At 46.1% G+C, this 12,192-nt stretch overlaps 1 protein-coding gene across 9 annotated transcripts in view; it reads right to left on the bottom strand.

Annotated features, from left to right (window-relative positions):
* The window catches only part of Magi2 (membrane associated guanylate kinase, WW and PDZ domain containing 2), a 1,489,420-nt gene that overhangs the window by 54,191 nt on the left and 1,423,037 nt on the right, over positions 1 to 12,192 (bottom strand). For all 9 annotated transcript variants that reach the window (XM_085836468.1, XM_085836467.1, XM_021161941.3 and 6 more), the window contains one exon: positions 4,641 to 4,779. In XM_085836468.1, the coding sequence (XP_085692594.1) occupies positions 4,641 to 4,779 (139 nt within the window). The remainder of the gene's footprint in view (positions 1 to 4,640; positions 4,780 to 12,192) is intronic.

Here is a 12,192-nt window from a genome sequence, read left to right on the forward strand (position 1 = left end):
CTGGGAGAGTGAGCACGGCAGAGTGCCGACCCACCACCGCAGAAAAGCGTGTTTGCTTCATTTGGAACAGCAAATATACCGGAGGGAAATGCTCCACTTCTGTGTGAGATATTCTGGAATGTTTTAATCCAAGGACACTTACATGTACCTGGGATCTGGCTGGCTGGGTTGCCAGTCAAGTATGTGTTCACTTTGTATGCCAGGCCTTGAATGTTAATGAAGGACACCTGTACTTCAAGGCAGGGAGCTAATTTGTTTAATTTATTCCTGGGCAGTTTTTACAGCTAAGAAGTGGCAGCACTTCCTCTTCCTACCCTCTTTAGGTTCATTTCATTTCGATAGAAGCTCCCCGTGCTGCCAAGGACCCGAGTTGGGTGCTCATCCTTGCCCTCTGAGTAGATGGAGGGAAGTGTCTTTATTCCTGCCAGCGGCTGAGAGGCATGTCAAGGGATGAGGCGTTCACACTTTCCGCTAGGTTTATAATCAACAAATTCTTATCCCGAGGACTGCACTTGAAGAGCCTATCTCCCTTTCAAGGACTTGATTGTGAAAGCAACTTCTCCTTCAAAGCCCTTATTATTTTCTGACTCCCTCTGCAGCTGGTCTGCAGCCTGTATTCAGCCATGACCTTCGTGATGCTCCTGTTGACTTATCCCTCTGCTGCGGGCTGAGGTGTCACCTGGCCACCCGTCTCATGGTAATTATGGCTGGCTCTTTGCAGAGAGCTCACTCCTTCCTCTGTTCACTTGGAGTAGCTCTGATTTTGCTTCATCAATGATCTGACACATCGCTCTGGCTGCTTTTTTTTTCTCTCCTTTTCAATTGTACCAGCATTTATCTCTCTGTCACAGATTGCCCTAAGAACTCAAGAGCTGTGCTTCTGTGCCTCTCTTGCTTGACTGAGATCAGCTTTTCCTTGACAAGTTCCCAAGTCCAGATAAGGGTTCCATTTCAAAGCCGTTCTGTAAGTTGTGGAAGGCACATGGGTGGAATGACTTAACACTTGGCCCTCACAGTTGGCTAGACCTTTTCATCCTCATTGACTTTTTCCTAGGCTAGCTTAAGTCTCAAGTGTCCCTGAGAGGTTAAATATGCCTCTGTGGGACCCTGATATCTCCCTTTGATTATCTCTTAAGGAGTGAGCCAAGTTTAGGATCTTGAGAGGCAAACAAAGGAAGAACACAGGCTTAAATTAATACCTGACAAGAAAAAAAAATCATTTTCCTGTGATTAGCTATTGCTGACCAAACTAGATTACATTCCTGATTCTATCTTTTGGCGAAAGTATTTTCTTGTGTTATTACTTACTGCCGCTATCTTGTTCTCAGGAGTGTTTTATTAAAAAAAATGCATTCTGGTTTATCTTAAAGAACAACAACAGCAACAACAAATTAGTTTCACGATACAGCCTATATCATACTGACTCTGGAGGCACTGTTCCTGACCATATGTTTATGTGTGTATATTGGGGTCGTTTATGCAGCCGTGAATGTAGCCATGTCTCTGGTCTGCTCCTGATGCAGAGCAGAGTTAACACAGCCAGCCGGGGACCATGCTGCTTAGACATGCCAGCTCATGGGGGTGGCTACATGATAGCAACATGGCTATAAATCATCTGCTATGCTAAGAACATGAGCTCTGTGCTGAGCGCTGAGCAGCCACGAGCCCCTTAAATGGATGATACAAATGACACCTTTGTATTCGCGACATCTGCTTTCCTTCCAGGAGGCAAGAATTTTGGGATGTGCTAAGCAGGGGTTGCCTGCCCCAGTGAAAATCATGTGTCCTGAGATGCTCATGGATTCCCTGGGTCCACAGCTATATTTCTGTTGCTTGGGGCGAATTACAATCTGGTGACTCATCATGGAAGAGCAAGCGTGAGCATCAGAGGGTGTCTGGATATTGATGCATCCAGAAACTGCCTGAATCTGTCCTGAATGACTGCTGTGTCTCCCTGTAGCTGCACTCTATGTCCCAGAAGCTCTCCTAGCAAATCTATGGATGAAGGAGTGAGGCGTCACCGGGGGACCTTTGAGCCCCGCCATTAGTTACTATGAAATTCCAGCAGAGCCACTGGGTGGCATTATCATCAAAGCAGAGGTGATTCTCTGGTCTTCTTCACTCCTCATGCACCAGGCTCATTGTTAAGCTTACAAATTCCTGAAGGGCTAGGATCTGCTGAGTTTGTGTCTGTTCTGCTTCACTAGTGGGTGTCTCTTCACCCCATTTTTCCTTTTGTTTCGTCATCTCTAAACTAACTTTACAAAGTCCACATCTTACAAGCTAGTGAGTGCTGACATCATTGGCACGTGTAACTGGACGTTTAATTTGGGGAAAAAAAATTCACTGAGAGCAAAATCTGTAAAACTATAGCAGTGAATAATATCGATATGGAGACCCTCAAAAGGGTGCCCAGACATTTAAGAGATGCTCTATGTTGGTTACTTTGAGAATATAACTGAGCCAGCTATGTTGACGGGGTCTTGGGTATCTGTCTTGTTCCAATGCCACGTGTTTGTGTTTTCCGCTAGTAGAATTAAGGGGCAGTGCATGGCTATGAGGCAGGGTTGTTCTAACTTCTCCCTGTACATAAGCAGCTGGTGTGTTGTGTGTCGAAGGCATGGATCAAACAGTGTTTCTAAAATGAGCAAGAGGCCGAGGACAGTGAAACAGGCCAGAGTAACTTTGAAAAGATTGACTTGAGTATGAAGAATGGGAGCGACTTTGAAATTGCTTGCTAGGTAATAGTCAAGTCTTGCTGTGGAGGGAAATACACCTTTAAGATGAGGTCTGATTTTAGAAGTGACAGAATTCACAGGTCCCTTTGGTATTTATTGTTGGATCAGCTGATGCTCTAGGATATTAACCTCATCCTATTCTAGGAGTTCAGATCCATCACAAAGGAATTGATGTTGGTGTCATTGATCAAGCCTATACTCATTGCTGATATCAATACTTAAGAATAGTTTATTAGATCCAAGCATCGTGGGTAGGAACAGGGAATGGTGGGGTTCCTTGGGCATAGAGCTGGCCCCGCAGAGCCACTGGGAGTTTTTTTTGCTCACTGACCACAGGGCCTCCTAGCTCTTTATGCAGGGAATTTCGAAGACACAGTGGTCTCTCCGAGGGTCTTCGAATGTTGAGATTTTAGCTGAGATCCGGGCACTGAACTGCCCTACTAATAAGGAGGCGTTAGTAGTTGTTTAGATAGCATATATGAAGAACGTTATTCGATAGGGAAAGATATATTTTAGGACATTTTCTGGGTAGGGAATGGGGTGGTGGTGGAGGTGGATCACTTTATGTAGCTGACATGTATGAAGGGATCCCTGGGGGCCTGCACTTAGCTCCTGGTGATATTCTGAAGAGTAATTCCGTGTGTCTCCTCACTGCTGTCTGTCTTTGACGCTCCCTGGAAAACGTTTCTATTTTGTTTCTTAAGGCGCTAGGTAGGGATAGAGCCCAGGGCTGGTGTGTGTCACACTGAGCCATGTCCCTGGGCCCTCAGAATATTTTTACAGACTAGCTCAGGCTTTGAGGCTTTCATGTGAGATCTGCTCAGTTGTGTGCCATCTACACTGACTGGGATGCCTGGAACAGGCTTGTGGGAAACAACAACTTTAAAGACTCTTGAAGTCAAACTATGATTTAAAATGCACTTTAGAGATGCTCTCAACCCAGGCTCTAGCTCCCCCTTTCTCCCACTGTCCCCACCCACTCTTCCTCTCTGCCTGCAGATCACAATGTAGCTCTCAGATACTGCTCCAGGGCCATGAGTGCCGCCACGCTTCCACCGTGACCCTGACGTGATGATAACGGACTAACCCTCTGAAACTTTAAGTAAGTCCCCAATTAAACGCCCTGTTTTATAGAAAAAATAGTAATGAAAATCCTTCCTCAAAAGAATACGAGGGGCTGGTGAGATGGCTCAGTGGGTAAGAGCACCCGACTGCTCTTCCGAAGGTCCAGAGTTCGAATCCCAGCAACCACATGGTGGCTCACAACCATCCGTAACGAGATCTGGCGCCCTCTTCTGGAGTGTCTGAAGACAGTGTACTTACATATAATAAATAAATAAATCCTTAAAAAAAAAAAAAGAATACGAAAACAGCATGGGAATTTTTTTCTTTTCTTTTCTGGAACAATCTCTAAATGCCAGGGAAATGCAGCTATGGAATGAGCTGAAGTTAGCATTTTAAATTCCACACCCTGAAGATTGGTTCTGGCTCATTCTCTGGCCCAGTTTACTAATCCTATAGGGCAGTCTAAAGCATGTGTGGATTCCAGAAAAAAAAAAAAAAAAAAAAAAAAAAAAAGGTAAATTACTGCAGACTCAAATGAACAGAGCACCATCAGTCAAATTAATAAAGATTCCCACATATAAGTGGTACTGGCTCTCCCTGCACGCTCAGAGATGCCCTGTAAGACCACACGTTTGCTACAATAAACATTGCCTAGCTTCACGAGGTAAAGAGAGGGTTCATACACACTCACACACATCTTGGGCTTAAGTTGACATGTGTGCTTATTGATCTACTGAAAGTAAATACCTAGTTTGGTAGCGGTAGCCCGCAGGTGCGGTATATATTTCTAAGACACAGAGAATGCAGAGCACAGACGAAGGAAAGTGTGAAACGCACCGTACTCCGGGACCTGCCCCGTGCCTCTCTTCAGCAGCAGCCGCACTCTTCTTCCTCCAGACTTGATGAGTTCTATTGCTCTGGCATGGGTCATGTCGCGTGTGCTTTCCCCATTTATTTCAATGATCTGATCTCCTACCTGTCAATTAACGAAAAAAGGAAAAGATGGTTTGCATTTCCAACTATTCAAATAGCGTCCCGTTTCCAAAGAGCACCCAAGCTGACCCTCTGGAGAGCCTCATCCCTGGCTACTCCCTGAATCTGACTCTCTTGATCAGAAGCTGTCGCTCTGATATTACAATGCTCATTACCCTGGCAGCTTTGTCTGAGTGAAGAAGCAAATATTCTAAGGCTTTGCATTGATCACACTGTCAGCTTTTGGCTTTGTGCAGTATCCGTTTAGCACACTGGATGGAGTGGTTAGTCTCTGTGCTTCTCTGACAAGGTTTTGCTGTGCATCATTTGCATTTCCCTGGGTGCTATTGCAATATTACCTTCGTGGTTAGCAGTGGTTAGTTGATATTCCAGTTTGACGATGAGTTCTCTATCACTGTTCTTTGACTTGAAAATGAGACCCTCTGTTCTCTACACATGACTAATGCCCTTGCGAAATGCTTGCACGCTCACACCTGGTTGCCAGAAGATGCTTGGTGAAGCATCATTCCCTCTGCAGTTGTCAAAAATGCCTGTGCTCCATAAGCTGTTCCCGCTTAGCTTTTGTTAGTAGATAGTAGGGTATAAAGAGCTTCGACCACAAACGGATTATGTAATTCCCAGAGGACCATTATTGCCAGGGGCCTTTGAATTAAAATATATTGAATTTCAGAACAAATTATTTAAGACTAATTAGCCAGGGAAAACACAATGAGTTGCTTTGCAAAAAAAAATGTATTATAGATGATTTCTCTCTCTTTTTGGGTTTCTTTTGAAACAGGCTTTCTCTGTGTAGCCCTGGCTGTCCTGGAGCTGTACTGTAGACCAGGCTGGACGTGACCTGACTGCCTCTGACTCCAAGTGCTTGGATTAAAGGCCTGTGCCATCACCTCCTAGCATAGATGGTTTCTCAAACAAAGAAGATCTCACTCTAATTAATATCTATAAAGCAGAGAGAGCCAAGAAAAATCTACAGCTGAGCGTGCTGAGCAGCGGTGGAGCAAGTAGTTGCGGTCATAGCAGCATTTTATTCTTGAGTTTGGTGGCCTTTCCAGGCACAGGTTTGGGGCAGTGGAAGAGGGTGACATCATCTTTGTGGCATCCATATTACAAAGAATAACTCACAAGCCTAACTTTTACTAAACGGAAAGTTAATGTCTCTGCTGGCTAGTGTTAGGTCAACTTAAAGCTAGAGTTATCGGAAAGGAAGGGAACTCAACTGAGAATGCTCCTCTATAAGATCCTGCCGCAGGGCATTTACTTAATTAATGATTGCTGTGGGTGGTGCCACCCCTGGGCTGGTAGTCCTGGGTTCTAGAAGAAAGCAGGCTCAGCAAACTACTGGGAGCAAGCCAGTAAGCAGCATTCCTTCATGGCCTCTGCATCAGTTCCTGCCCCCAGTTCCTGCTCTGAGTTCCTGTAATGACTTTCTTTGATGTGAAAATGGACTAAGCCTGGTAAATCCTTTCTTCCTTCCCCAAGTTGCTTTGGTCTTGGTGTTCATCCCAGCAATAGTGATGCTAACTAAGACAGTCTCTCTTCATGTTTCCTTAACTATCACCTTTTCCTGTGAGGCAAAAGCTATATCCTGGAGTCAAGTGACTTGTGAGGGCTATGCATCTAACTTGCCAGCAAAAGTGGGAACACTTATCCCACCCCATGGAGTCTTCACCCATAGTGGAAACCTTAGGGCATGCCATTCACTTATGGAAAACTAAAGGCTCAACACAGCCCCATGGAGAAGGCCCCTGCTTCTTTCTCTGTGCTTCTCACTCACGTTCAGCTGGCTATCGGCCACCTTCACCCGGATAACCAGGAGGCATCTCAGTAGCAGAGAAACTTTCCAATATCCCCCAAAGCAGATTCTCTTTTATTTCCTAACCCTTTAGGGTTAGGATTCTTCTGGCCTTCTACCTATGAAACCACTTCTCACGAGGCGTCCCATTTATAGCAAAGCATACATCCTGACTGTGTAACCCTGCTGGCTCCTGGTTTCACTTTATCAGATTATAACCCCCTGGAGGGGGCGCTGGAGCCACCCTGTAATCTCACTTGTCAGAAGAGAAAAGAAGAAAGGAAATTGCCTAGAAGCCCTTTGTGACGCTGTATGCCAACAGCTAAGACAGGTAACTGAGACTCCCTCGAGAGCACCACACTAGGATGCTTTAATCTTTTCCTTTAACATCTTCCTCTTAATCCCCTTGCTTAAAATCTACACCAAAAGTGCCATTTAATAAACCTTGCCTCTTCTTTGAGAAGCCTGTATCCATACTCTCTTGTGTTCTCGATGCCATTCTATTTTAAACCGCCCCCCCCCCCCCAAAACTCAGCTTCCTAATGGCTCATCTTGAAGTTCTTTTCTGAAACCAAGAATCCTGGGTTTGCTTGAGTTGAGGTTCTTGGATTGAGGCTGTACCGTAGGCTGCCGGGGGTGACAGTGTGGAGCTGTGTTCCCATTGGTGCTAGCTACCCTTACAGGTATCACGGTTCACGTAAGCCAGAGGTGTGGGCTCATGTTGGCCTGCTTAAAAATAAGAGTTCATTATGATTTTACTCTCAGTGTATGCATGTGCCATGCGTGTGTGGAATCTGTTGAAGACAGGAGAGAGCACTGGATACCCTATCATTGGAAGTATGGGTGGTTGTGCACGTCTGGCATGGGTACTGGGTGCTGAAGTACGGTCCTCTGCAGGAGCCATAAGTGCTCTTAACTGCTGAGCCATCTCTCAGCCCCAAGATGCCTTTTACAAACCGTGGATCCTCAGCACCTGTTCCAACTCTCTTCCATCCAGGGGTGTACCAGCTCAACTCTGGCCTGTGCCTGGGTCAGTACGATGTTCTCGGACCCCTCTCTGCTCCAGTTTTCAGCACAGCCAGTCTTCCTAAGGAGGAGCATTATGCTGACTGAGGCATCAAGATTCTCTTTGCCTTCTCTTTCTCACAGCCCAGCATGTCTCAAGCCCAGCTTAAACATCTTCTTTTCTAGGGTGCCTTCCATAACCTCTCGGCCTTCTGAAGCAGAGGTTTCTAGTCTCTGCATTAGTCATGGCTCTCCCTCTGTTAGAGGTTTGTAACTCTCCTTCCCCCAAGACTCTGAACGTCTTCATTCAGTAAGCAGCTTTTAATGAACACTTACTATGGGCTAGAGAATCCACTGGCAATGCAGAGTCAAATGTTACAGTTTCTGTTTGCAACATGTTCTCGTCTGGTTGAAGAAGAGTGTCAAGATGACAATATTCACTGTATCTTGACTATGGCACTTGTGTCCATCAACTACTAAGGGTTCAGAGACAGATGTTGACCCCAGAATGGTGTGTATAGGTTGCCAGGAAGGACTTCTTGGTGGTGACAACATCTCACTGAGTTATGATGTGTTAAGAGTAGCTGCCCAGATGAAGGTAGAATAACACATTCTAGACGAGAGCATCTTACATGAGACCTGAGTATCTGAGAGCATTCCGTTTCTCGGGAATGTTCAGAGTTCAGTGTACCACTTAGGGATTTGGGGTTTGTCTGGGCACTGAGCACACTTTAAGCAGGGAGTAAGCTGATGGGGAAGCAGGCTGGTAGTTAGATGTTTCCCTGAGTGGACAGGGAAGGCAGGAGGTTGATATGGTGAGCCTGGGGCTGTCACATTATCCACCTAAGTCCATGTGAGACACCGCCTTTAGGTGGAGACATGCCCTCATCTCCTTCCTTAATGTTAATTCAGTGGGGTAGGTCAGGAATCTGTCTTGGAAAGACTCCCTAGAAGGCAGGTTACCCTTAAGATAGTACACCTTTCGTCCCCAGAATATCCACCCACCTCCAACGCAGTCCCTATAAAAAGCCTTGGCTTGGCTGGGTCTAGGCATGACTTATTTCTTCCTCCTCCTCCACCTCTTTCCCCACCCCCTTCTGTATTTTTCTTTTGAATGCTGGTTTGAACCTAAGTATAGTTTAACACTCAGCCCTCTGTGTGGCTGACCACTGAGTCAGTAGTGCCCGCCCATCCTGCCAGCCTAGGCAGTGGGATCTCACTCACACCTGCCTTCCCTGGGGTGGGGGTGGGGGTGCGGGTGGGGGTGCGGGTGGGGGTGCGAGGAGTGTTCCCTTTAAACATTAATGCATTGTCCTCAGGCTTCTGTTTGAGTCTATTTGTTCTCCATCTTGCCTTTGAGTTTGTACCCAAATTCATTAATGAGACTACAGCCTCAAGAAGTGGGGGGGGGTCCCCCCAGATCTCTCTGGTGTCATGTGATGGCTTTGCTGGGACTCCCTAAGATTTTAGGTAACACTTCTTTCCTACTCTTTAATTGCCAGAGCCCTGTGATAGCACCAACCTTAGGAGGCACTGGGGACACAGGTACAGGGGCTAATAAGGGAGAGACTGGGGTGTGTCACAATGTGTACTTGTGAATAAAGTGTTTCCAGTGCCTCCAAAATCAGACCCTGGCAGCCAGCATTAACTATCTGATGCTGCTGCCTTGAAGCTGGAAGTTCAACACAGAATCACGTGTAAGAAGAAGCGTGGAAGGCGTGCTGGGCTGTGCCCTTGGCATTCTGGCCTGTATGTGAACACAGGAAGGCTTAGACGCATGATCATCTCCTCTGCTGTGTTTAGTTGTATTTTCTCCTTTTGCGGCAGCAGTGTGGGAGAGGAGGGAGGACTTTGGCAAACGGTGTGTGAAGTGGAGAAGCACGGGCTCCAGGAGCTGCACACAGTTGGGCAAATGTCAGGGGAGACCTAGGATGGTATCGTATCACCAGAGTTTGTAGGAGTCTGGGGTCTGCTTTGCCCAGCAGACTTTTCACAATTCCAGGGCTCTGTGTAGGGTCCAATCAAAAGAAGAGAATGATGCTGCTACCACTTCAATCAAGGTTCCTTTGTCCCCGTCTACGTGGCTTTCAATATCTCCCACATCTCGTGTGTGGCTTTCAATATCTCCCACATCTCGTTCCAGGGTATGGGTGAGAGATAGTTGCTGACCCCGTCCCCTGTGAGTGTGTTAGTATGGTTTGTGTATATGTGTGTTTGTGTATATGTGTGTTTGTGTATATGTAGGTTTGTGTATATGTAGGTTTGTATATATGTAGGTTTGTGTATATGTAGGTTTGTGTATATGTAGGTTTCTGTATATGTAGGTTTCTGTATATGATGTCTGTATGTTCAGAGGTCTTCCTCAGCTGCTCCTCATCTTATTTTCTGAGATAGGGTCTCTCATTGAACATGGAGTTCATTGATGGCTAGCCTGGCTGTCCAGGAACCCCAGGAATCCTGTTTCTGTGCCCCTAGCACTGGGATTACAGGTGTAAACCCTGTGCCTGGACTTTGTACATTGGCACTGGGATCTGAGATCAGGCCTCATGCCTGTTCATAAGCATAATGCCATCCTGAGATTCCTCTCCAGACCCTGGTTTCCTTCCTTATTGGAGCAACAAGAGTCTGAGAATATTCAAGATATTACTAAATGTAGGGAAAAAATTCTTTAGGGGTGGATGTGTTTAAGTAATAGGATGGATTCACTTTGTCATAGTTACACAGGGTGGTTGGGTACCTTGTAAAATGGACCAGCTCATTTGGAGCTAGGTCAAGAGGAAGCAGCAGTCCAGCTCCTGCATGGAGATTCCGGTCCCTCCCTGTGCCAGTATGAATGACAGAAAGGTTGAATTTCCATTTTCATTCCAATCCAGTTGCATGTGTAATCATTTTAACTGGAACCCTCTAAGTAAATGTGGGATGCGACTTCATTTACTTTCACCCACTATACATGTATGTATAAAGAGACAGACTTGTTGGCGCAAGATCTCTTATTATTTCCTGTCTCATTTAATTTCACTTCTGCTTCTAGTGTATACTCCCAAAGCATGTTTCATGAAATGGGAAATTAATACGAAATTCAGTCTTTCAGGATGAAGAAAATGACCCAAAAGAGTCTATGTACTTTTTCTATATTTGCCCCCACTGTAGAGCTGTCTTCAACTGAGATACTAAAACAAGCTTTAAAGATTGCCATATGTGTTTAGAGAATCTTTAAAATATTATATTCCAGAATTCAGTTGATGGGGAAGAGGGGCAGGGAAGACAAGAAAGGGAAAAGGCAGGGGAAGAGGGCTGGATGGATGGAGTGGAGGAGGGAAAGAGGGATGGAGAGAAGGGATGGAGGGATGGAAGGAAGGAGGGATGGAGGGAAAGAAGTATGGAGGGATGGGGGAAAGAAGAATAGAGAGATGTAGGGGAGGAGGGCTGGATGGATGGAGTGGAGGAGGGAAAGAGGGATGGAGAGAAGGGATGGAGGGAAGGAGGGATGGAAGGAAGGGGGGATAGAGGGAAAGAAGTATGGAGGGATGGGAAAAGAAGAATAGAGAGATGTAGGGGAAGAGGGATGGAGGGAAGGAGGGATGGAGGGAAGGAGGGATGGAGGGAAGGAGGGATCGAAGGAAAGAAGTATGGAGGGATGGAGGGAAAGAAGAATGAAGAGATGGAGGGATGGAGGGAAAGAAGAATGAAGAGATGGAGGGATGGAGGGACAGAAGGAATGAGGGATGGAGGAAAGGAGGGAAAAAAGGAAGGAGGGGAGGGAGAAAGGGAAGAAGGGAGGAGGGAAGGAAGAGAAGTGAGATGGAAGGAAGGAGGGAAAGATGGTTGGAAGGACAGAGAGATGGGGGATGGAGGAAAGTATGGAAGAAGGGATGGAGGGAAGGAGGGAAGGAGGGAAAGAAGGATGGGAGGGGTAGAGGGAAGTGGCCATCTGCATAATCATGCTTAGCAGTCTTTATTTACCTACTTACTTTGGGGGGGGGGCAGGAGCAAGGCCTTGGCTAATAGTGGGAATTGCTATGTAAACCTGGCTTGTTTCAAACTCGTAGAGATCTGCCTATCTCCACCTTCTAGAACGCTGGGATTAAAGGCATGCACAGCCACACCCAGCTGGCAACGGATTGTTATCAGTTAACACCACGATCTGACTACATCACAAAAGATCCAATTTTACATGATTCGTGAGTGAAATGATCCCAGATTACAGTCTGGCTTGAGAAGCTGGGCTTTAGAAAAAAATGTATGCCCACGGATAACAGATAATCTCAAGTCCCTACTTCATGAAGGTCTGAGTGAGGGCCACACTTGTGGCTAATTTTCTCAGGTCCCGTCTCAACGTCACCTTAAGCATCACTTACAGGCTGTTTCATCACAGTGACTCTATGTCTTTTGTGTCTGTTACAGCTTCTTGATGGGCAGGCCCTCAGCTAATCAGGCTTGAGGCAGTGCATGCTTGCTTCACTTTGCAGTTACACCCAAGGCATTCACTCCCATGATATACAGGTGTGAGCTTTGGGCACCTTGGATAAAACTCTGACTTCCTGGGAATACTTCCAGAGCCATACGACTTCTATAGTGTTGGTAGGAAACCAGATGAGG

The sequence above is a fragment of the Mus caroli genome, unplaced genomic scaffold (genome assembly GCF_978045245.1).
Source record: "Mus caroli unplaced genomic scaffold, Mus_caroli_1 scaffold_4, whole genome shotgun sequence".
Classification (NCBI taxonomy): domain Eukaryota; kingdom Metazoa; phylum Chordata; class Mammalia; order Rodentia; family Muridae; genus Mus; species Mus caroli.